The 25466-nt window shown below is 40.9% G+C and overlaps 1 protein-coding gene across 3 annotated transcripts in view; it reads right to left on the bottom strand.

Annotated features, from left to right (window-relative positions):
• Positions 1-25466, bottom strand: part of fgfr3 (fibroblast growth factor receptor 3) — a gene marked incomplete at both ends in the record, with an annotated part of 78347 nt that overhangs the window by 8007 nt on the left and 44874 nt on the right. The window contains 6 exons of one of the 3 annotated variants that reach the window (XM_079262427.1): positions 47-192; positions 5989-6164; positions 6750-6894; positions 14214-14404; positions 16116-16239; positions 24302-24471. In XM_079262427.1, the coding sequence (XP_079118553.1) occupies positions 47-192; positions 5989-6164; positions 6750-6894; positions 14214-14404; positions 16116-16239; positions 24302-24471 (952 nt within the window). Of the gene's footprint in view, positions 1-46; positions 196-5988; positions 6165-6749; positions 6895-14213; positions 14405-16115; positions 16240-24301; positions 24472-25466 lie in introns of all 3 variants that reach the window. The other 2 variants (XM_079262426.1, XM_079262428.1) reach the window with 2 other exon arrangements.

Genomic DNA, 25466 nt, shown 5'->3' on the forward strand with positions numbered 1-25466 from the left:
ATTTCCGTCTCTGGATTTAAAGATGCCATTTATTGCCGTTTCTTACCGTGTGCGAGGAAACTCCCATTTGGGGTCGGAGGGCAGCTCCAGCTCCGACACGTTGGCCAGCATCGGCCCGTCGCTGGACGACAGGCGGGCGATCCGGACCAGCGGCGTGTTGGAGTTCATGGAGGAGTTGGAATCCAAGGACACCTGCTTGGGTGCAAAAACGGTGCAATCTGTTATAGTCTCTGAAACGAGTGAGGGGATGTGTGTTTATGTGAGGAAACAGAGGAAGAAGAGAAGCCTAATGTGACTTTTAAAAGTTAAACTTTAATATTTAGTAGGTCATGTTGCTGTAACGCCCTTCTTTTCTTAATATGTCCTTTATATTCTGGGTAGCGTCACAAAAACTCAGATTTCCTGCTAAAATACTGAAGTTGAGGACAATTTTAAACACGAAACGGATAAAAAGAATCAATATTATGTTCATGAGGCACATATAATAAAATCAAAACGTAAAATTAAAGTTCTAAATTATGTTTTAAACCAATTTTTTTAAAACAATGAAGAAAAATATAGGGAAAAAAAAATGCAGTCTGTTATGAATGTGTTTCTTTTAAAGTTTCCATCAAAGTTGAGAAAACATAGTTACACTAATACAATCCGCTGCCATGCAAACTTCCTGCAAAGAACCACAAAAAATGCTCAATTTTTTTAAGTCTTTAAAAGGGTTAAGAGTTAAAAAAAAACAATGCATTGCAACTGAATATTCAGTTATAATCAAGGGTGGATGTATAAAATGGATTTGATAGAGGAGTCAACCCTTTAAAGGCTCCTTTTTTAGAAATGAGACGATCATTTAAGCAAAGAAAACATTGTAAAAGCAAAACAGTCCATTATATCACTTTAAAATCAATATTTGTGGTGAAAAAACTTTCTGCGCTTCTCCTGCTTTATTGGTTGCTTAACTTGGCACTTGCTAAATTTTTATGACTTTACATACTTTCAATAAAATGTAAACAGTTTGAATGGATGAATATAATCCTTGATGTAGGCAGATGGTGAGATGATGCCGTACAAATGCTGCATAAGGACCCAAAACATGGAGGCACTGACGTAAAACTGCGTTACTCATTCTGGTCGGCAGCACTCCAGCAGGTGGTTGTGTGTTTCTGCTTCAATACACCTGAAAATGTTAAATTTGACTAAAAGCCTACAAAGCTCTGCACAATGATTAATTAATCTGAGTCAGGAAAAACCTTGTAGGACCTGAATGAGTAGCCCAGATGTAAAACGTCATATAGAAGTAGATCTACATTACATGCAGCATTCACTGACACTTAACACGTGCATCTGAGGTTTACCCAGGTAAAGGTCTGTTTAGTGTCCAGACTGGGCACTCCTGCACCTCAAAAGTCTATTCATGGGATGGCCTGTGCACCACCAGGACCCTTCTGGCTTCGCTCTTGATAATAACTACGACACGTTCTTCTTCTACGCATGATGAAAGTTATCCCTCTATTTGTAGTTTGAGGGGAGAATTCAAAGCAACTTTTATAAATCATATTTCTTTCCAAACCGCCTGGAAAAAGAAATGTTTCCAAACAGGAAATAAATAAGATCCGATCAGTTAAATAGATTAAATCTTCTTTAGCAGAAACAGAGTGCTCTTCGGACCGATGTCGGAGCTCTCTCGGCTCAGTTTCCCAGCAGAGACTTTTACAAACAGCGGGCCTGTGGCTGTGCACAGGAGGAAGCAGGAGGTAACAAAGATGAATGGAGCAGCAGACAGAGGTGGGCGACAGCCCGGCGAGATGGAATGGCCATCTCTATCCATCAATAAGCTCCATTTTTAGATTGGCGTTCCTGCTGCTGAGCCCCTGGGCTTGACATCCTCCCACCATTTATCCGATGGCTGCGGGGGGGAAATGATGGTTCTGACCCGGCTTGTTGATGGATCTGTTTGTGTCAAAGTCTATGAGCTCTGCCCCTCCAGGTGGGGTCCTCCAACAAACAAGTTCACTTACCAGACGTTTTGACTGCAGAAAAATGAAAAAAATTGCTGTGAAGCTGAAAAAAGGAGCTCTGACCACAATTTCAAAGGCATGAAAAGTAATATCTGATAGAACAAGCCAGGAGGTTTACAGGAGATTCACTCAGAGTTATGAAAAAGAAAGGAGAGAACTTGGAGATTATCTTTACAAAAATGAAGCAAAGATGACAAAAAAATGCAATAAGAACTTTCCCTGCGCCTCCTTATAAGACCATTTATATGAAGGTAGCAGAAATAGAAAAAGAGACTCTTTAGGCTGCAAATTAGAGGCTCTTTTAAAAGAGGAGGCTTCTTCTTGATGGGGACGTGAACCTAACAGGACTTCTTTATATAACATGATTAAATAATTTTTTTTTCAACGTGCACAGCAAAAAACCTTTTTTCCCCTTTGGTTTTCAAAGAACTAAACAGTGACTTTCAAGTAACAGTTTGCTTTTCTAAAAATGTATCTGGTGCATGTTGAAGAGCACAACCCTCCAATTATGAAGCTGGAAACCTGGAATTTGCAAAAAATAACCTCACAGTGGTTTTGTCCAGCTCACAGTGAGAGGACACCAGGGTGGGGCTGGATGGAGAATCACAAACTCAGCTAGACTGTAGATATTCAGACAATTTTTGTAGACTCAAGATGCAAATGATGATAGCTTCTTTAAAATTTTTTTTAACCAAACCACCCTAAACCGTTAGGGACAATTTTATGACACCTGTAATGCTTTTGATATTTTTTATGTAAAGCACTCTTGAATTGTTTTGGACATAAAATGTGCTATACAAATAAGCTTGCCTTGCTTTATATGTTTTCATAACTAATGAACATACCTTTCATACACTTAATCAAGCCTGCAAATAAAATTTACCATAATGTGTATATATGTATGTATGTATATGTATGTATGTATGTGTATGGATATGTATATATGTATGTATTTGTATGTATGTGTATATGTATGTGTATATGTATGTATGTGTGTATTTGTATGTATGTGTGTGTGTGTGTATGTATATGTATATATGTATGTACATCTATCTACTGTCTGTCTGTCTGTCTGTCTGTATGTATGTATGTATGTGTATATGTGTGTGTATGCATGTGTATGTGTGTGTATATGTATATGTATGTATATGTATATATATATATATATGTATATATATAATGAGTGTATATACATATATATGTAGGTGGGTATGTATGTGCATATACGTGTATGCATTGATCTCTTTCTTTTGTTTTTTATGTTCTCTTTTCTGTTCTCTTTCTGCCTATTTTCTATCCTTTCCGGTCGGGTCCAGCAGCATAAACTCTGTAATACAAACTATTATCCAAAGCAAATAGAAAAATAAAATAAGAATCAAGAAATACAAAGGGATCATTACATCTATAAAAGTTCCCCTTGGCAAAATAAATTTGCTCAGCAGAACACAGCATCCAGAACATCAGTCTGCTTGCTTAAATGTGGACAAGACAAAAAAAAAAAAAAAAAATTAAAACACCAGAGACAAATAAAAGTTGAGCTCTGCTAATACTTTTTTTTTTATGTTTAAGTGATTTGACAGTAAAGTTGTGCTGAACTGACCATAGAGTTTGATTCTTTCACATTTTAAACTTCTCAAACAAAATACAATACTTTATCAGTTTGGGAAACACATGATGTTTTCTTTTTTTAAAAGTTAGATGGGGAGGTGAATGCTCCTGTTAGCAAGGGCTGTTAGCTTAGCTTAGTAGCGTGTAAAGACTTGATAGGAGGCAGATTCATTCTTGCATTTATTTAATCTAAAACCTCAATTCGAAAAAAGTTCGGATCCTGTGTAAAATGTTAATTAAAATATAATTCTATGATTTATAAATCTCCTAAACCTATATTTTTTCCCAGAAGAGCATAAACATCAAATTAGATGATCAAACTGCTAATTTTTTTTGTTTAATTTTTTTTGACAGTCAAGTTGTGCTAAACTGACAATAATGTTTGATTATTTTCATGTTATAAACTTCTTAAACAAAATACAATACTTTATCAGTTTGGGAAACACATGAATTTTTAAAAAGTTTGATGGGGAGGTTAATGTTTGTGTTAACAAGAGCCATTAGCTTAGCTTAGTAGCATGTAAAGACTTGACAGGAGGCAGATTCATTCTTGCAGACAGTTATTTTATCTAAAACCTCAATTCCAGAAAAGTTAGGATTCTGTGTAGAATGTAAACTAAAATATCATTCAATGATTTATTAATCTCCTAAAGCTATATTTTCCTTGTAGAGCATTAACTTCAAATCAGATTATCAAACTGCTATTTTTATGTCACATTGTACTGAACTGACAAGAATATTTTATCCTTTTTATGTTGAAAATTTCTCAGACAAAATACAATACTTTATCAGTTTGGGAAACGCATGTATTCTTTCCTATTTTCGAGAGTTAGATGAATAGGTTAATTCTTGTGTTAGCTGGAGCAGTTAGCTTAGCTTAGTAGCCATATTGTAGCCAGCTTGATTCTTGGCTAAATCAATCTTATTTACAGTAAAAGTTAGGATGTTGTGTAAAAGTTTATTTAAAACAACATTTTTTCATTATTTTTAAATCTCTTAAATCTGCATTGTATTACCATAACGTCTAGTAAACAAAGTACATATTACCATAATGTCTTGTATTATGTTAAAATGTACTAGACATATAACCATTATACTTGTTTCATATTACTTTTATATTTATCTTATAATAATAAATATAAATAAATAATTTATTTCATTATACTTATTTTATATTTTATTAATATTACATAGAGCATGAACATAGAGCATATGTTCATGCTCTATGTATGTTTAACAGAGAGCATAAACATATCAGATGTTTAAACTGAGACACTTTGTAGAATCATGTTTATTTTAGTGCAGTGTCACCAGTGTCTATCTTTCTCCTACAAATAACTTGAGGAACATTGATCTAAAAATGCTCCAAAATGTTCAGACCCAGTTTATTTCAGGTTATTTAGGCTCTATCCATCTTTTAATCTGAGAGACGCTCCCTCTTTTAAAAGCTCCTTTTATGCTCAGTCCTGTTTCTGACCTGTTGCCATTAGATGCGCCTCCAGTTGTTTCTGATATGTACCTATTTCTTTTCAGGGTGTTTGTTACCATGTTGCTGCCATCAGATTTAAAATGAGTTTGTATTTTCCATGAAATGCTGGAATGTCTCAGTTTCAACATCTGATATGTTAGTTATGCTCCATAGGGAATAAAAACTGGGTTTATGATTGATTAAGCATTGAATTCTGTTTACATTTTACACACCAACCCATTTTTTTGTAACCAAAGTTGCACATTATCTACTACATTGGGCAAGAGCGAATCGTCTTTTGTTTCCAGTTATATAAGCTAAACTAATTCGGGTTTTCTTCTGCCTTCATTCAACTTTTGACATTAATGCGGTTTCCAAACCATTACTTCTGTCCTCAAGCCCTGTTGTCACTTTCATTTGTCTAAAATGTAACATGATTAGCTTGATCTTTTACAAACACTCCATGTGAACTTGGTTTTGGACTTGAGTGCAGCTCTGACAGACACCGGCATGAAGACTTCTTCAGATTGCAGGTTGCGGCACTGCAGCTGCTTCACCCCATGTTTCTCTCCAAACAGTTGAGAGGTGAGTGTGTGTGACCCGCAGAGTGAAATCTAAAACTAACACTGACAGTCACAGGAGGGCATAAATATCCCCGCGCTGAATCTGCTCCAAGATAAATGTGAACACATGTCACCAGTGTGATGCCTTCCTGTACGGTGCAGAGTGTGTAAAACAGCAGCACGGCGAAGGTCCAGGATAGACAGAAATATAAGATTTATCTGTTTATTTAGCATTATTGTAGCACCAAATGCACCATCAAAGTAGACTAAAAAGAATCAGATAGGTAGAGTGAAAAAGAGGGAAAGGTTTTGTACAAATCTTGTATCTACTTTCTGTTACCTGTCTCTTGAGGGGAAACTTTGACAGTTTTTGCACAGGAGGCGTCGGCAGAGTCTTCTGTGTGGTCATCCTCATGCGGCAGAGGACGACGATAACCACGGCGAAGATGAAGACCACGCATCCGGTCACATAGATGAAGATGTCTGCATAGTAGTCTTCCTTCTGTGGGTTCACTGCTTTTGGGTTAAAAAACAAACAAACAGAAGAAAGTCAAAATACAGTAATGTAACGTATATATTATCCTTATAAAATGCCTAATATAAATTGTTTTGATCAGTAGCTGTTTGGCCTGAGCAGATTTCAACAAACTGAGATGAGAAACTTGTATTTGCGCACTGAGACGTATGCCTTCCCTTTCTAAATAATCAGCTTGTAGTTTCCAGCTGAAGCAGGTAATTATGTGTGATCTGTTTCACCCCAAGGAGATAATTACTGTCTTTTAACATGGAACACAGAAATGGTTTAAATTGCCTCATAGCCTCCAGATGTTTAAACAAATTATCTGCTTTATCTGATTTAAAAGTGTTTTTCAATGAAGGATAGACTACATGCTCAACCTGCTCTTTTGATGGGATGATACAGTTTGAACAAACTCTAAACATATTGAGAAGTATCATTTGGTTGTGAAGTAAAGGCTCTGCTTCTGAGGGAAACAGGAAGTTGTAAAAGCATTGCAGCATCAGCTACATTTGAATTAATTTTGTAACATTTGTATGGATTCAGGTGAAGTGATTGGAGACATAGAGTGATGACAAATATACCTGGAAGCACAGTCAGCCAAGCAGAATGGTAAGTAAAGCCGATAGAGTTCCCTGCCAGACATGTGTACTCGCCCGCATCCTCAAAAGACACATTGGTCAAGAAGAGAACCTCTAGCTCCTTATCTGTGGTGTTAATACCAGCAGTCTGTTGGGGATGAGAAGGAGAGAAGATGGAGGAGGGAAGAAGGAGAGACAGGAGATAACGTGAGCCCAAACACCAAATACACCACAAAGGAAAGAACAGGACGGAGGATTTAAAGGAGTCACATGTGCCACCACCAACGATTGGAAACACCCAAGCAGCATCTTTCCCCCGCGGCCGATGAAGCCCGTCGGTCCAACGCCACAGGCGCTTTTTGATTCCTCATTTACTTTTCAGTTAATTTCTTTCATAATTTGGAAAGTGGCAAAAAGAAAAGATTAGCAAACAGATCATACAAGAAAGATACCGCTCATCTCCCAGGAGATCATCCGACAGAAATCATCTTTCCTAAACTGTTTCATTTGTAATGGATTTATGTTGACGTATCTGTGAAGCAACTGTGAATTTAAATGGAACCAGTCAGCAGCTGACCTGAAACCAAACCAAACCAGATCCCCTCAGCTGGAGGTGTCATTCAGTTCAACTCAACTTTATTTGTTCCGGGTCACATCAACGCACTTTAACAGTCAAAGTTCAGTCCAATTCACTGAAATGACGATAGGATCCATGTTGGTCCAGTTCATAATAACTGTGTTTATGTTATAATATATAAAATAATGGCCATGCAAAACAAACAAACAGACTGCATTGAATTTTCCACCATGGTGAAGAGTGAGAAGTCTTCCTCAAACAATTCAATTCAATTCAACTTTATTTATATAGCGTCAAATCACAGATATGCCATCTCAAGACGCTTTACAGACAGGAAAAAACATAATGAAAGCTGATTCATATTAGCCTATTTAAGGAAACCAAAATAATTGCAAAATAATGCAATTATAATTATAATAATGCTTTTCATTTACTGTGTTGCTGTCAGTTGCAGGTATTTAGGGGTAGAAAAATGACAAGGTCCAGGTCTCCAAGAGAAGATAAAAACTAATAAGTAAAGATGTGTTTTTTGCAGTGACGAGGGTAAAAGAAATTAAATAAAACAAGGCTACGTTTGGATATTGATCAATACACACAGATTACATCCTTTTAAAGCCTAATGAATAAATAAAATAATAAATCTGTCCTGTACAAAGAACAAGCGATGAAAAATACATGCGCCAGGAATCCTTCATCCTGGTCCCTGAGGGTCGGGGTCCTGCAGGTTTTCCAAGTGTCCCTGCTGCAACACACCTGACTCAGACAAGTCTGCTGAATACACACTGATGTGAATCAGGTGTGTTGCAGCAGGGACACTTGGAAAGGCTGAAAGACGCCGAAGAACACCTGAAGGATTGGGGATTCCTGATACACGACATTCTGCGCATGTAAAAATGCACCTGTCACACATAACGGTATAAGACTGGACCTCATTTACAGGTTGAAGTGAAAGCCATTAATGTCTCATGATCAGCTTTTTGTGTTGCTTCTTCATCCGTCTCACCTGTTTGTCTTCCAAACAGCAGCTTTGTTGGAATTATTTAACATGTCCCAACATAAAACCATAAATTCAGTCCGTTCCTTTGTGTCTAAACACACAGCAGCTGAGCTTTTTCTGCTTTGACTAATGTTTGCAGTGATGACCAGTGAGAGCCCCAGTAATGAACACTGTCACCCAGACCCAGTTAGGCATGAGACCGCAGCCCCCTTTCATCTAAAAATACATTAATATCGCTGGAGAATGCACTTCGGGGGATCAATACCAACCTGCGTGTGGTTTGGTCAGTGAGGGTTCATCTTAGCTTTTAGATATATGTGTGTTTTCATGTATGGTGGCGTGTGAGTGTGCAACGGCGAGACCTTTGAAGCCACGGCAGGAATTACCGACGTTGTGTTGGTTATTGATCTCAGAGTGGCACTGGGAGTTAAACTGAATGATAGCTAGTCGCGAACACCATGAGATTACATGAGCTCAGCAGGAGAATGAGTTTGTGTTTGAATACTTAAGTGTGTGTGTTTATCCCATTAGCAAGCCAAGCAGACCCACAACCAAGAGGAACATTGCTGAAAGCAGGAGACGCAGCAGAAGATCAGGTGCGGTGAAGGAGGTTCCTGCTTTCGTATTTACCTGCTTTGTGAACCTTAAGCCAGAAAGCTTTTTCCGACTTGCCTACAAAGTTTGAGGCACGACACCAGTACTTCCCAGCATCTTTCTCTGTCACGTTGGACAGTTTCAACTTACTGTGGGCCACAGTGTGTTTACTGACATCACTCTGTGAAGGGAAAAGTGAGAGGCACAGTGAGGCCTTCGCAGGTCCTGCAAGAACACTTTCTCATGGAAAAATATAAAGCAAACATTAAAAAGCTTCGACATACACCCTGACAGCTAGGCTAGCTGGTTGCCTGTCCTCCCAGTGTTTATGCTAAGCTATGCTATTCAACGCGTCTCCCTCTGACTATGTCTGGTAAATCATGTTGAGCGTTTAGATTAAAGAGATTACAGCTGTCAATCTGAAGGCGTGTACCTTGTGCACATACACACCCAAGCTGCTGCTGAATTATTAAACGGGTAAAGCACATGAAGGAGAGAACATATCATGTTTTACAGTTGCTTAATGAACATCCAGCGCTTGGCTCCGTCTCCTTCCCCATGCAGGACCAGTCGCTCATCGTTAGCTCTTTTTTTCCAGGCATCAAAAAGCCATTTAGGCAGTTTTCAGAAAAAAAAAAGCATGACCCCCTCCTCCCACCCGAAGCTGTATTTAACTCCTGCAGTATGCCACACATGAGAGAGCATCTCATGTCTGAATGAACTGTGGTGAGCCCAGAGAGAGAGAGGCACACACAAATCTCAGTAAATACTGTTTCAATTATGTGGTAGTTGAAAATAGAGCCTGGAGCCGCAGTCTGGGGCTGACAGGCGGGTTTTTTTTTCTTTTCTTTTCTTTCTGTTGGCCTGCTTTTCTCCTCTCTCGCTCTCCTTCTTACACTGCCTCTCTGTAGAATTATTCCTCAATCTCATCTGACTTCATCTCATCGATGTTGCTCACCTTCTCACATTTACAGCTTCCTGAAATCTGCTGGAGGATTTTATGACCCAAACCGGCTGGTTTTTAAAGTTCTGGACTCACTTTTTCACAAATGATGGCGACCAGATCTGGTGATATATCAAGCTGTTTGAGTAACAAACGTGGTTCCATAAACAAAACGAGGATCTTGTTCTGCTCCTTCAGAGAACTCAGAGAATACAACAGACCAGGGTGCTAAAAGTCAGTCCTCGAGGGCCGCTGACCTGCAGCTCCAACACACCAACAGCCAATTAAGTTCTGCACAATAACTGATTAGTTTGAGTCAAGTGTGTTGGAGCAGGGATGCATGGAAAACCTGCAGGATTGTGGCCGGCCAGGACCGGAGCCATAGACCCTTTTTCACGCTGGAGCTTTGTTTTAGCTCGACTCAGAAAGAGCCTCATCAGAACTGCGTTGCCATTACATTTATTCACAAAAAAAAAAAGTAATATTTGTGATTTTCAACAAACAACAACTGTGATTTGGTGTTTTCACGCATAAGCTTCAAGTCTCATAAAATATCGTTATTCTCGTGAGATTTTATGACAGATTTGGTTGATGCAAAGTAGCCACGTAGGATTATTTTGAGTTTTTCTACTTGCTGCGCTGAATTTGCTGTGGCTTTTTGAAGCTTTTTTCCTTCATTTTGTTGTTTGCTCCACACTGCGCCATCTTTAACGGAAATTAACTGGTCATGAGCCCCCACGTCACATCAGGGGACACGTAAAAAAAAACAGTGTTTCCTTTACACTTTTGCGATATGTTTTGATATTGAAACATGTGAAAAACCAGAAGGCAAAAACATTGTAGGGATATTTAAGACTTTTTTTTTTTTCAAATGTAGGTGTTTCCATTTGCGGTTTTTCATTGTGATACTTAGTTTTTAGACAATTAATGGAAATGCACCAAGAGATTGGGACTCTTTCTCTGTAACCCAGATCTCAGGCACAGATTGATTCAAGCCATAGAGCAGAAAGAGTCGCAATCTCACTCCAAACAATTAGGATGAAAAATGCCAGAACGGACTTCAGAACCAAGTGGACCCGGTTTGATTTGAGGGGAACTGTTTAACGGTCCCATGGGAAAAAAAAAAAAGAGGGGAATACGCATAAAAAAGGACGGAAGAGAGCTTGAAACAGCTGGAGATGTTTGTAGTTGAGTAACAGTTGAAATCCTCCTTTCATGAAATAACACGATCAATAGCATTTAGCAATAGCAGGTTATGTTTCTGTCCACTTTTATCTGTCCGTCTGTCTGCTTGCAAATTGACGCAAAAACTGTGGGACAAAGTTTAGTTTTTCTTGGACTTGGTCTAACTTTAACTTCATTTAATTTTTATTTTTTATTTCCAGTCCAGACGCTGTACATAACACTGGTTTATAAATATACTGATGTTGTTTGTTTTACTTTAAAAAAAAAAAAAAGATGTGTAGCAAGGTTGCTATGTTTTTGATAAATATTTTACTATTAATATTGTTAGCTGTGTTTCCATTACTTACAGAGTTACCTGCAGAAACCCAAATATAACAATAAAAACAGGTAGAGAAACATACATTTCAAAAAGCCTCTCAACTCTTCCTTTAAACTTGAGGTGTTTTTTCCAGATGCGACAATAAAGTAATACATTACAAAAGTGTAATGGAAACGCTTTTGATCACATTTGCATATCACTGGATGTGATGTACGGGTCATGTGACCAGTTCCTTTCTAGTAATGATGGCAACTGAATGCCTTCCATCCAGTGCCAGATTAAAAGTGCACAGGCCCCTGGGCGCGTTGTGTTCCAGGGGGCCCCTTCACCACCACAACATTTAGAAAATTATGAATGATATACTGTGAAACGACATTTCTAACATCTCTCAGCCAATGGTACCAAGAGCAAAACACTAGACACTGTGGTGTTATCATCTGGCTTTTATGTACATTTTGTTTCATGTCCAAACTGCTGGTGTTTGCCCCACATGGGCCCCAAGTGGGCGTGGGCCCATGATATCCATTGAATAATCCCGCTTTGCTTCTATCGTATTCTGATGAGGACAGCATCTACAGCAGTCATTGCAATGGAAATGGCCGCTCCAAAACGCAATATTTACAAGAATTACAACTAACGCCGCTAAACGTGGAAGCACCTGAAAGTAGCAATTGTAGGTTGTCAAAATTTTATAAATATTACTTTTATTTTATGATAAATGCAGGTACTGTTATAATGCTAAAAGTATGTTTTGATCACCGATGAATAGTGTATCCGTATAAAATGAACGTAGGACTAGAAGAGAGTGGAATCCACACTATGGGTAGAAATCAGCAACTTGTCGGAGGCCTTGTCTCTGAATGCTGTTCTAGTTTTATTTTATTAGATGAATCAACAGCTTAAATATGGCAAACATAATTTAAAACAAAATGCACTCAGTCATTAGTGGGTTCCTACTTTAAAGAGTAATGCTGCTTAATTATTAACAAAAACCTGACTGGTGTTCCAGAGATATATAATTTATTTTTACTTTTTACATGATGTTTATACTAATAATTAGAGATGTTCAATATTATTGGCATGCCGATATTATCGGCACGATATTATTGACATTAAAATGAAATATCGGAAATTTTCTATATCGGTTTTTTGTCTTTTAATGACATAACTTTTACACAACAGGCACATATTATATATCAAACTCTTCTGCTGAGTCTCCTCCAACTCAAGATGACAAAATAAAAGAAGTGCCACGTATAGGTTTCCAAATATATATATATATATATATATATATATATATTTATATATATTTTTATTTATTTATTTATTTATATATTTTTTTTGTTTGGCACAACTCGCTCCAAAAATATCAGTCTTGGTTGATATCGTTATCGGAAATTAGGAGTTGGACAAAATTGGTATATCGGATATCAGTAATAAACCCAATATCAAACATCTAATATTACTAATCGCACTAAGACAGAATTATGTTACCTTGTCTTGCTGAGTAAGGCGGTGATGTCTGGTGATAACTATTTTGGTTACTTGTAGTCGTACCTGGTTAGATGTAACTCTACACCGTAGCCCTTATGTCTTGTCTCGGCTTCAGACCCCTGCTCTCTCAATCTTAATTTTAAAAAAAAGAAGAAGTCACAAATATGATGTGGTTACAGTTTAGAAAGGTGATTTCTGACTGATGCATGAAAGTGGAACCCAATCTGACATACAGCTGATACGTAACAAGGTAAACCATGTCTCCATCGAGGGAAAGCTTTAATGGCAACAGAGACCGCCTACTTCCTCTAAACTTGTACTTCTTAGTCGCCTGTTGATCATGGAGATGAAAGGATTCACAAGTGGGAAAATAAGGCCCCGAGGATCTCCTGGACTCACAGTGATTGTTATTCGAGGCTTTAGTGAAACAATCTGCCGTCTGCTTTGACATTATTACTTTCAGCAGAACTTGAGAAACAAAAGAAGTCGGCGCTGTTGGAGATCATCTCTTTTTCTGTCTGCTGTCACTCACTTTTCTATCTCTGGCCGTCTTGTCTCAGTTTCTCCTCTTATTTCCTGCTTCTTCTCGTCCATCTCACCCCACCACTCTGTCACACCTTCTCTCTCTCTGCTGACTTTGCCCTTCTTTGTATTCCTCCACTCATTCTTTCCATGGCTTTTTTGGGTGCCTCTTCCCTCTCTTCCTCCTCCTCCTGAAACCACGCGACGCAGCACATCTGACGGCAGCAGTGGTTAACAGAGCCCGTCTCCCTCCCTGAACTGCCGCCACCACAGCAGTTAACTTAGCCTAAACCAGATGTTTGTTTTATTCGCTCTCACTGCAGAAGGGAGGAGGGGGGATCAGATGTGAAAGCAGAAGGCTCCTCGTTTTGCGACAGGAGTTTTCTTCTCTGCACCTCATCAAAAAGACGGCCCTGCAGCCGGTTGTCTCCTCTTGGTGGGGAGCGTTGTAGACGCTTCTTAAACACCAAATGTGTTTAATAGAGCACAATGAAGAGACTGAGTTAGAAAATATGTAAAAAAAAAATGCAACAAGAAGCTGCGGCAGAGTCAGAGCTGGTGCTACAGAGACCTCCTACATCATCAGGTTAATGGATGAACATTTCTATAAGCTGCTTGGTCTCATAATGAGGGTCTGGTCAGGAGCGATGAGCTATTCAATTACGTGCTGCAGTGAAAGGCGCCGGCGGGCCCCACAGACTCACCGACTGTAAAAGCTCATTAAAGAAGACATTTTGGGGAGATTAATTTTTGAGTGGCATTATCAGCAGCTGAGATGGACTCCAGGCGGCGAGTCCCAGACTCGTTAAGACCACCGCGCGGGACTCTGAACGCACCTTCAGGATGCTGACGTAGGGAACTCCGTCTGAGCCGTAGCGGCTGCCGTTCACCTCGATGTGTTTGAGCCACTGGATGTGCGGCTGGGCATCGCTGTACACCTTGCAGTGAAACTCCACATCGCTGCCTACGACCACTGTCTGATTGGCTGGCAGGCCTGCCTGGAGGATGGGCCTGTGGGGTGAACGCTCTGAAGAGGAAACAAAAAAAGCAGAGTAAGATTAAACCCATAACCTCTTCACCAGAGCTTCCAGTAGAGAGGGCAGCATGAGGTCATGCGGGATAAAAACTAGTTGCTTAAGAGCAGCAACAAATCTGTTTTGTGGTCAAATTCGTTCTCCTGTGACTCGGAGAACAAATTTGGTTTTTCTTGACGAAGAAGGGGGCTTTTATTGTGAAGTATTCACTATTCCTACAATATTGGGCTTTATATCTTTTTGGAAACCCAGTGATGGACAGGCAACCTGTCCAATGTGTACCCTGCCCTTCGCCCAAAGGCTGCTGGGATAGGCTCCTGCTCCCTCGCGACCCTTGATCAGATTAAGCGGTTAGGATAATGATAATGATCTTTTTGGATCCTTGAGTGTTTCTAAGCTAACTTTTTCAGGACTATCCCTGGATTTTTCTGATTCTGACCATTGATCATCATCAGCTGATGGCTTCCTGAGATATTTTCCTGCACATAACCTCTAATAAGATGTGTCAAACAGCTCAACTTCACTTTTTGTTACCTCAACCAAAGCGGACTTAATGCATTTGGGGGTGCTGGTTTGTCTGTCTGTTAGCAACAGAACTGAAAAAGTTATGGGCGGAATATGTTTACATTTTTGGGAAATGTCAGAAATGGAGTGATGAACAAGTGATTAGTTTCTGGAGGTGATCTGGATCGGGATCAAACAGACTCCGTGACGTCACCCGTAGGTTTCCGAAGATCTGAATTGAAGCTCGGTGGGTGGGTCCTACCATCGCCATCTTGGCAGGGGCATGCGTGTCGTTTTTACCCAGAAAATACAAATATGGGCGAAAAGGTGGAGCTGAGAGGGGAGATGTGAGCATCATGGTGGATGATTGACATCAAGCAAACTCCGAGCTGCCTGTAGCTAAGAGCTAACCGAGTTAACCCGAAGATAACAGGAGATAACCAGCTAACGAAGGCAAGCGGGCTAAAGCTAAGTCACGTTCTTAACCGGCTAAAAATTGCGGTTGTTCTACGTTCTTCTGACTTGAAGACAGAGATTGGTACCTGTCAATCAAAAGGACACACCCATAATGATGACAAATTTGATATTCGTCATATTTATGGAATAGAATAAAATTCCCTCCCCCCCACAGTTGTCATGAAGGTAAACCTGACCTATTAAACTGAAAATGGATTTCTATACCAGGCTGTAAACATGTTTATTTCTGCTGTGAAGTTGATCTTTTTAAAATGGGAGCCTATGGAGATTCGCTTTGTTTGGCAGTCCCTAGTGGATGAAGGGGGAACTGCAGTTTTGGTCACTTTTTACCACCAGAGGTTGCCGCTTGGGATCATCAATCAAGAGATCTTTACAACGTTGCTTTAAGTTAGTCTACTTTTCCACACTACCTCATCAGACTCAGAGAGATTATTAATATAACCTTGTAGTTCTATGTTGAGTATTCCAGACAGGAGGGAGGAAGGAAGTTCACATAAAGAAAAAAAAAAGCATCAGAAAAATGTTTCTGTGCAGTTTTTCTTTTACTTTGGACAGCAGTCATAAGAAGAAATATTCATAACAAGTCGTTGGGACGACAGTTAATAACATGGAAACAATAGTGAAATGTTAAACACACCAGGGGTGACAAACACTGAGGCAGGTTTACTTCCACAAACATTTACCGAAGTTTCAGAGTCAAGTCGAGGATCTGAAGACGCTTACCTAAAACGTCCAGTTGGTAGGTGTGGCTGATGGTGCCATACTTGTTCTGCACCACGCAGGTGTAGTTTCCCCGGTCTGACGGCACGGCGCTTTCCATCACTAAGCTCCACTGCTGGTGTCTCAGCTGGGGGGGAAGACAATACAGTGTGGGACATATGTCATTAGAGCACTTTGAAACTTTGAAGACAGGTAACAAACAAGTCAGCATTGTCCCTTTTATAACTGCAGGGTGGTCTCAGACGCTTCCATATGACCTGATGGTAACGGGTGAAGAGGAGATCTGAATGGAAACCCAATCAAAGTTGTTCACTGCAGTGTCAGAACAAATCTATTCTTCTTTAAATAACTGGATTTTACCTTGAAACAGAGCAGATACCATTAGTAAAAGAAAGCAGGCTTGATTTTAATGGGAAACAGACGACAGTCAGGTTAAATGTCTGCTGGAGACTTTACGCCTCTATCAGAACCCAAAGATCTTTTTTCCAACTCTTAAAATTGTTGTTGTCTTGAAGACAAAAAGGGGCAATTTCTTGAATTTTCTGTCTCCCTGCAGTGAGGACAGGCAGATTCTTTCATATTTATTTTCAGCATCTACTGTGTCACTGGAGCAATCCGGAGAGCGGAGGGCTAAATTTTCCGTGGTAATTCAAACCAGGTGTGGCTCGACGGCAGCAGCCAACAGATACCATCACGACGGTGTGGGGAGGAGGAGGAGGAGGAGTAGTCAGCCTCCCCGACACAGCGAGGTGAGACCGGAGAGTCTCAGCGCGCCAACCAGAACAACCTCCTCAGTGCGAGTGTACACGTGTGCTTCGGATGCCGCCACCTGTGCACGGCTGTGCAAGGCGAGAGCGCGGTAAACTCTTCGGAAAGAGGTCAGAATTACTAATGACGGGAGCGGGTGATGTCAACAAGGAGGCTTTTTTTTTTTTTTCTTCCCCTCAGAGTGGAACACTTAACCTCACCTGCGTAGGAAAATGTGCCGACCCGGAGAGGGCCGAGTGTTTTCACATTTCACCCCACACGTCTGGTGACGGTCCAGCCATTCACCCAGCACAAACACGCGCGTTTGTAGGCTAAAGGATCTCATTCTCCTCCCCTTCTTCTCTCTCCCTCTTACAGGGCACACTTCTCAGCTCCCTCTCCTGGAGGCGTGTTCGGAAAATAAAGTAACAGTGTAAATATTATGCCTGCGTGTGCTTTTTGCAGTTGCGTGGTAACACAGAGCAGCTACACCCGCTCCAACGCTGGCAAATGGTTTTTCTGAGTGGCTGACTCCACCCCGCCTAACCCCCCCCCCGAGCCGAGGAGTCAAACTGAAGTCAATGGCTGCTCTCATGAGCAGATGAGTGACGCCTTGTGCTGCGGTTGCTGAGCAGCAGGTGAGGGAGGGGGGGGAAAAATGGCGATTCATGAAGAGGGGATCTAAAAGGTGGTCAAATATGTGCTGAAAGTTGGAGAAGCCAAGACCACCAAGAGAAACGGGGAGGTTTGAATCAGACTTTCTGATACGTGAGAGTATAATTTCACATATTAACTCTGTTTATGTTTCTTTCTTCTGGCACATTTATCTGATTGCTATTGTTCGTCCTGCTTGTCTTCGTGTCTCCAGCTGCTTACAGTAAAACTGAACATCCTTCGCCCATCTCTCGGCACGTTAATTATTTTCCACATGCGTGCCGTTGGATTTCATTAACATGTTACACTGGCTAACCCTATTGAACCTGCAGCATTAGTCCCAAAATGTGATAATCCCATCTATTTCAATCATGCCAGATTCCAACTAGAATTAAATTATTAAGCAGCTTACATTTGAGTCATACGAGGCTTTAAAGGTTTTAGGGCTTTGGCTGTGGATGTACAGAACTGCACAAGCCATGGGAATGGACGGGGAGGGGGGGGCTACCCGCTGCAAAAAGTGTGCATCAGACGGAAAGTTTTGGCATGGATGAGAACGAGGAGCTGGAATTTGTATTCAGCTCAGAATTTGTGAAGGAAATGTCTCAGGACAGCATCATCTGTTTCATTTTAACGCATTGCTGTCGGGTTTGTAGTCGTGCCCTGCAAAGTTTCCTCCTCCTATTGGCTGTTCTTTCACCTGTTTTAATCCTGACAAGAATTCAAGACTCCGCTGTCGGCTTGAACCACTTAAAAAAGGGGAAAAAAAGGACATTTCTTGCAGTGTAGTAGCTGTCTGAGAAAACACAGGAAGCCCTGTTCCCTTTATAGTCCAAACCCTCCGTCTTCACCTCGCAAAATAGCCCTGTCAGAACCAGCGGGGCCAGTTAGCAGAATTTATGACTGTGCCAGAGCGGACCAGTGGCCCGGATCTGCGCTACCGTCTAATTTGACCCACAGAGAAAGCGGAAGCAGATAGATGCGGCGCTGAGGGCCCTCTATTAAAACTGGGGAGGTTTGTAAGGTCTGTTGCCTGACTTGGTCTCTGCTTGACATTGTGTCAACACGAAGGAGGAGACTGTAAAAACTGAGAGTGTAACAGTACGGCACTGAAGGAGGAAAACAAGTCATAAAACCAAATAAATAAGATAATCTGTCTTTTGATATCCGCGGTGGATTTGGGTATAATGGCGAGGGGGGGGGGGGGGGATGAATAACCGTAGCAGGCCTGAAATTAGAAAGAAAAAGAAAAAAAAGAAAAGAAACAAGAGTCTAAAAATAATCTTGCAAGTGCAGAAATTCCTATGTGGCCATCAGGGACCCACAATCCAGGCTGTGTTAAAACCTGGACTGGAAAAACACGGATTTAAAGTGCTTAAAGTCTTAAAAAGTAACAGTGTGGAGCCAGTTTAAGAGCCCTGCTTTGGAAACTTGTCAAAACAGAGATTGAAAAATCCTGTAAGTGCTGAGCAACCTGGATGGAACGAAACACAGTAATGACATTGTCAGCGTTGAGTCTCCGCCGTTTAGCATAGACACAATAAAATCCCTTCGGCCATATGCGGACGCACACAACAGCACTGGCTTTGGGTGTCAAAGGCTCAGGCGGACTCAATAGGCCGACGACACACCCATCTCTTGCCACCTCCATCTGATGGCTCAATAGCAGGGTGAACTCTGACCTCCAGGCCCTGAACTGCCATAATAGAGAGCGCCGCAGTTGTCTGGGTAGGCGCGCAACGCTGAAACGCATCGCCCTGCTGGAATTTTATTTTCTATCCCACAAACGAGCCACACATCCTATTTACCGTTTCATTTAGTTTCAACAAACGCACCCTTTTGTTCCGTGTGTTGCTTTTAAATAGATGTACAAAACTGCCCCGAAAGTCTGACAAGATGCCAGAAAATACTAAAAAAAAGCTCCAGTTTTCCGCTCGTGGTTCCATTTGTGGACAAATGATGGTAGAAAATGTGAAAAAAGCTAATTATTTCGCAGAATTAGAAGCATACAGACCATCATGGGACATTAACAACACTTACTGAACGACAGACTGACTGATAAAAGTCTTGAATTGAGCTGGATTAACGGCGTATCTAAGAGGTATTCATGCTCTGAAAGTAAAAAATTTACACACAGTTACTTTAATAAAATAAGTTTTTATCTGTGATCAGACATGAAAATATTACAGGTTATCAATCATCAACAAAAACTGATGTTTTTTCAAGCTAATTTCGTTTAATGACCACAGAGTATCAATTCCATCAGTAATATTTGAATTTTATACTTTTTGTCTGAGACTTCTTTTTACTTTTCAAGAAATAAAAACTCACAAACTCAACTTCTAAGAATCGTCATCCAGTTAGGACGTCAGGCTATTTACTGGTTATCCAGTATGAAGCGTCTCGTGTGGAGAACTCCAGTTTCCACCACCGCTGTGAAGACCTAATGGAGCGTAATGGTCTGACTCGGTCGGTTGCCGTCTCTCACACTCCTGCAGCTCGAAAGGAACTTCGAACCGACAAACCGTTTGGTGGGGAGACGACGCCATCGTACAAATCAGCACGGACCAGTTCATCGGGCACTTCCAGCCTAAAGAACACACGCCTCGCTTGCAGAGCGACAAAGTTGCCCCGTTGACTCTCCGAAAGGTTAAAAATCAGGCGTGGTGAGCCTTCATTCAGCCAGAATCATCTATGGCTGTCAAATCAAAAATGATCTTGTCATTTGACAACAGAAGCAGGAGGAACAAGGCTTCACCTTGAAGACCCTGCCGGAGGAATGGAGTCTTCAGAAGGCCATTGTCAGGCTGTCAGAACTCCGAGACCCTCTTTGCTCCGGCAGAGCTACCCCCAGCCTGGCTCGATGAACTCATCACACCGATGTGAGGTGGGGTTATGAGCTCTGGGACACAGCATGACATCTGTCAAATTGTCTTTTACTCGTGTGGACACAATGACAAATCAATCATCAGCTGGTCTTTCAGCAGACCTAACAGAGATTATCTTTCACTGAGTCGCGGTTTTTAGATATTTATTAACATTAATATTATAAAAATAAATTATATATATATATATATATATATATATATATATATATATATATATATATATATATATATATATATATAATTTATTTTTTTTATATTTTCATTTATTTATTTAACAAGGAGAATTGCTTTGTTGTGTTGCGGCTACATAAAAGTGGAGAACAAATGACTGGTAGATGTTTCTAATGAGTAACATATAGATTAAGGCCATAAAAGAAGTAAAGTAAAGTAAAGTAAAGTAAAAATACAATAAAACAAAACAAAATAAAATAATATCAAATCAAATCAAATAAAATAAAATAAGCACAACTGTTGCATTTTCATTTTTCTGGCAGTTCTGCTGTATCAAAAAATAAATAAAAATCACACCAAACGGAGTAAAAATTAGGCAAATATGTGACATAATCAGGTACATTACTTGTCTTTATTGGGCATAACATGATAAGTCATAAGCTATTACGTACATTTCCTCACTACTTGTTGCATCTGATGTAGTTCAGAGTAAACTATTTTTATGCCAATGCATGAAAAACACATGCATTACCATTTCATGCTAATCCCTGAAATAAAACAGATAAAAATTTAGATAAAATGCAGATAAATACTTTCAACAGTGTGTTGTTCTGACATGAAGACGGGGTGGAGCTGTGGTTCCTGACCCCTCTGAAGCCCGGCCGTGTCACAGGCTTGTCTGTCATGCAGCACCACGATTCTATAGGGGATGACCTCTCCGCTGCCCTCCCTCAAGACCAACAGTGGCCACATGGCGATTGGCTAACTGGATTTTAAAACAGCTCAGGAACAGAAGTGAAGGGAGGAGCATGTGATCAGATGTTGATAGAGACACAAGAGAGAACGTCTCAATCACCTAATAAGGACTCTGGTTTCGTCTGCTACGATTCTCCTCCATCATCGTCCTCTAATAATCTTCACATGAAGTAGATCAAACTTAGTGGTTTGTAGTTTTTTTTTTATGAGAATCAATATTGAGGAATTTGCTTTTGAACGTTATGATCTGCACAAACCAACCCAGCGGCAATGACTGGAGAAAACTGGCTTTAAAATATACAGATTGCCAGCTGCAGGAAAGTAAAGCCTCCTGAAATGAAGTTTTAAGTTATCAGTTGTGGATGGAAAACAGGATAAGTGGTAAAAAATACAAATAAACCAGTTAACCAAATCCTTGATTCCCCAGTTCAATGACTTCTGCTTCTTCGTTGTGCACAGAGCAAATGCATCTTGCAGTAGAAAGATGCATCTTGCAGTAGAAAGACGCATCTTGCAGTAGAAAGACGCATCTTACAGTAGAAAGACGCATCTTGCAGTAGAAAGACGCATCTTGCAGTAGAAAGACGCATCTTGCAGTAGAAAGACGCATCTTGCAGTAGAAAGACGCATCTTGCAGTAAAAAGATGCATCTTGCAGTAGAAAGATGCATCTTACAGTAGAAAGACGCATCTTACAGTAGAAAGACGCATCTTACAGTAGAAAGACGCATCTTGCAGTAGAAAGACGCATCTTGAAGTAGAAAGACGCATCTTACAGTAGAAAGACGCATCTTGCAGTAGAAAGACGCATCTTCCAGTAGAAAGACGCATCTTGCAGTAGAAAGATGCATCTTGCAGTAGAAAGACGCATCTTGCAGTAGAAAGACGCATCTTGCAGTAGAAAGACGCATCTTGCAGTAGAAAGATGCATCTTGCAGTAGAAAGACATATCTTGCAGTAGAAAGACGCATCTTGCAGTAGAAAGATGCATCTTGCAGTAGAAAGATGCATCTTGCAGTAGAAAGACGCATCTTGCAGTAGAAAGATGCATCTTGCAGTAGAAAGACATATCTTGCAGTAGAAAGACGCATCTTGCAGTAGAAAGACGCATCTTGCAGTAGAAAGACGCATCTTGCAGTAGAACGATGCATCTTGCAGTAGAAAGATGCATCTTGCAGTAGAAAGACGCATCTTGCAGTAGAAAGACGCATCTTGCAGTAGAACGACGCATCTTGCAATAGAACGATGCATCTTGCAGTAGAAAGACGCATCTTGCAGTAGAAAGACGCATCTTGCAGTAGAAAGACGCATCTTGCAGTAGAAAGACGCATCTTGCAGTAGAAAGACGCATCTTGCAGTAGAAAGACGCATCTTGCAGTAGAACGATGCATCTTGCAGTAGATGCACCCATTCATGACATCTGCACAGTAACTTTTAATTAATTCTGCTTTTAATTAGTTTAATATAATTATTGATTTCAATGTGATTTTACGATTTGTATTTTCTTTTATGCTTTTTTTTTGTAATGCTTTTAATGTTTCATGTAAAGCACTTTGAATTGTCTTGTACATGAAAGGTGCTGTACAAATAAACTTGCCTTACCTTGACGCTAATAACTATGAAGAAGTTTCTGTTGGAGAAAATGACTTTTTACTTTTCAGACTTCTACTTTTAAATGTGTTTTCTTTGCTCATCTATAAACAAACAGTTTAATATGGGACACTTGTGACTTCTGTAACGTGACGCCAGCTGGGAAACAGTCAAACGTTGGGATTTGGGGCAAACATCAGACGGCTTGAACAGGTGGAAACACTCTGGACGCTCGCTTTGGCATTAATCTGCTGCTAACAATGCATACACCTTATCATCAGCAAGTCGTCATGTGCACTCCACATGCTAAAAGTTGCTGTCGGGGAGCCACTTCAGTCTGAGTTGGGGGGGGGAGGGGGGGCATTGTGAGGGCTGGTGACAGGTGGGAGTGAATCTGTGTGTGTGAGAGAGAGAGTGGGGACAGAGGGAGGGAGGCAACTGCTGTTGGTCTGCTGGGAGCAGATGTTGGAGATCTCTGTAAACTGTTAATAGCTACAGGATCTCATTACATTTAACTCTTTAAAGGCCAAAGTTCCACTGGGGAGGAACCCCTCGGTGCCTCAATGCCCACCTGACACATGTTTACTCTGCTCAAATTAGAGGATGCAACTTAATGCCACATGAGGCGATTTCATTGGCTTTGCTTCTGTTAACTGTGCAGTGTGGAGTAACATTCAACACACCTAAAAATATGGAAAACATGTGACTGTAAGCTTTTTATGGGCATATTTGTCTCCTTTCAAGTCACAAAATCACTCACTGGGGCCAAAAGAGTCGAAAAGATTTAAGGTCTCTGCGTATAATTTTAGAATTTATGCTGTAAATCATCAACTTTTGGTCCATGTGACTCCAAACACACGCTCGATGTCTTTTGTTCCTGCAGCTAAAGGGCATTTAGGGGAAACAAAAATAAACCGAGCCTTGTTACTTTAAGCGGTGCTGTTCCGGTGTTCAGAGCGAATTCGATGACAAAACTGAATCCAGCAGCTGTTTGCTGAACATTCACATGAGCATGCACCAATCCGAGCACCACCGCCGTTTGACCCCCTCCCTTCCATTTATTTTGGTCGGCGGTTTGTTGAGCATGGCCTCCGCGACGTGCTTTCTGACCTTTATTTACCGTGAGAAGACTCGCCAAGCGCAAGGTTCCTTTCAGCGCGCTCCTTCGCACTCTTCCAGTTATGGAAATTCCCACCGGGGCGCATCGCGGCGCCCATCCAGCGATGGGCTGCAGTTACGCAGGGATTAAAATGCCTTGCTAAAAGGCATTTTGATAGTAGCACAAGCAGGGCAGAACATGACCCCTTCTAGGCAACAGTGTGAAGCTTTAGGTTCATAAATCACATCCCAGCTCCTCTAACCTTCAGGATGTTCTTCCTCTCACCTTGATTCCTCCCATCCGCTGCTCGCCTGTGAACTCTTTGCCATTTTTCAGCCAGTGGATGGTCGGCGTTGGGTTTCCGGTCGCGGCGCAGCGGAACTTGACGGTGTTGGCTGCTGGAACAGCCAAGAGCTTCTTGTCCATCCGTTCAGGCTTGGACCAACGTGGAGGTTCTGTGGGTCAAAAACATGAAAGAGGTCTTTTAGTCGTATAAAACAGACTCCATGAAGGAGAATATATGCAAATCAAGCTGCCTATTAGGTTTAATATTTACACTAAGTTAAAAGATTAAAATAAAAAGGCTTCTCAAGTAAGTCTTTGTCTGATTAGCTTGGGAAGGACCTGCCATTATCTCTGCCGAAGCAGATCTTTCCCTCTTTTCTTTAAAAAAAAAAGAAAGCTTTTGTGTATTCTTAGATCATAGAAAGTTTGGGGAAAGACCTTCCAGGAATTTATAGTTACATGTTGTTGTAATTGCATAAAGATGGTGCAGATGGGATGACTTTTCTCCTGCCCCGTTTTGAATGCGCTGCATCTTGGATGAGTTATGTACTTGGCCAGAAGAAATGTGAGTTTGCGGTTTCACAAGAGATCTTCCTTCATCGAAATGCACAAAAGTACCAACACTGTTTACAGAGACCGACGTGAGCTTTAAAGTTTCTGTGTTTTCTTTTCTGTTGAAGCAACAGACTGAGATTCAGGGAGACGGGATCCATCAGCGGCCACTTTCCCATCGCGCATACTCTGACGCTTGTAAAACCCAACCTGGTCGACAAAGAGATACTGTTATGTACAAGACACCCAAGTGGTGTGAAACACAGTTTGACAGATTTTGAAAGAACATAAAATTGGTGCCTGAAGCGTCACAAAAACCGAACTTATCTTCTTCCCCCTGAAAACAATGCGAATCGTCCCATCCCGAGTTCAGAAACCTGTCAGGGCGATTTATTGAGTTGTATTGAGAAGTTGTTGGACAAAGAGAGAGTAGCCAGTCACACAGGCTCATTGTTGCCGCTGTGTGGGTGAGGAGGGTGAGACCACTGAGGCATGACTCACTCACGCCCTTTAACCAGGACAAAAGCTGGGGAGGTGGCTGACCGGTCATCAGATGTCTCTTTTTACTTCACAAACGCAGGAGGAGAGGAGTTTATTACCATCTCAATGGCAG

This window comes from Telmatherina bonti (genome assembly GCF_933228915.1).
Source record: "Telmatherina bonti genome assembly, chromosome: 22".
Classification (NCBI taxonomy): Eukaryota; Metazoa; Chordata; class Actinopteri; order Atheriniformes; family Telmatherinidae; genus Telmatherina; species Telmatherina bonti.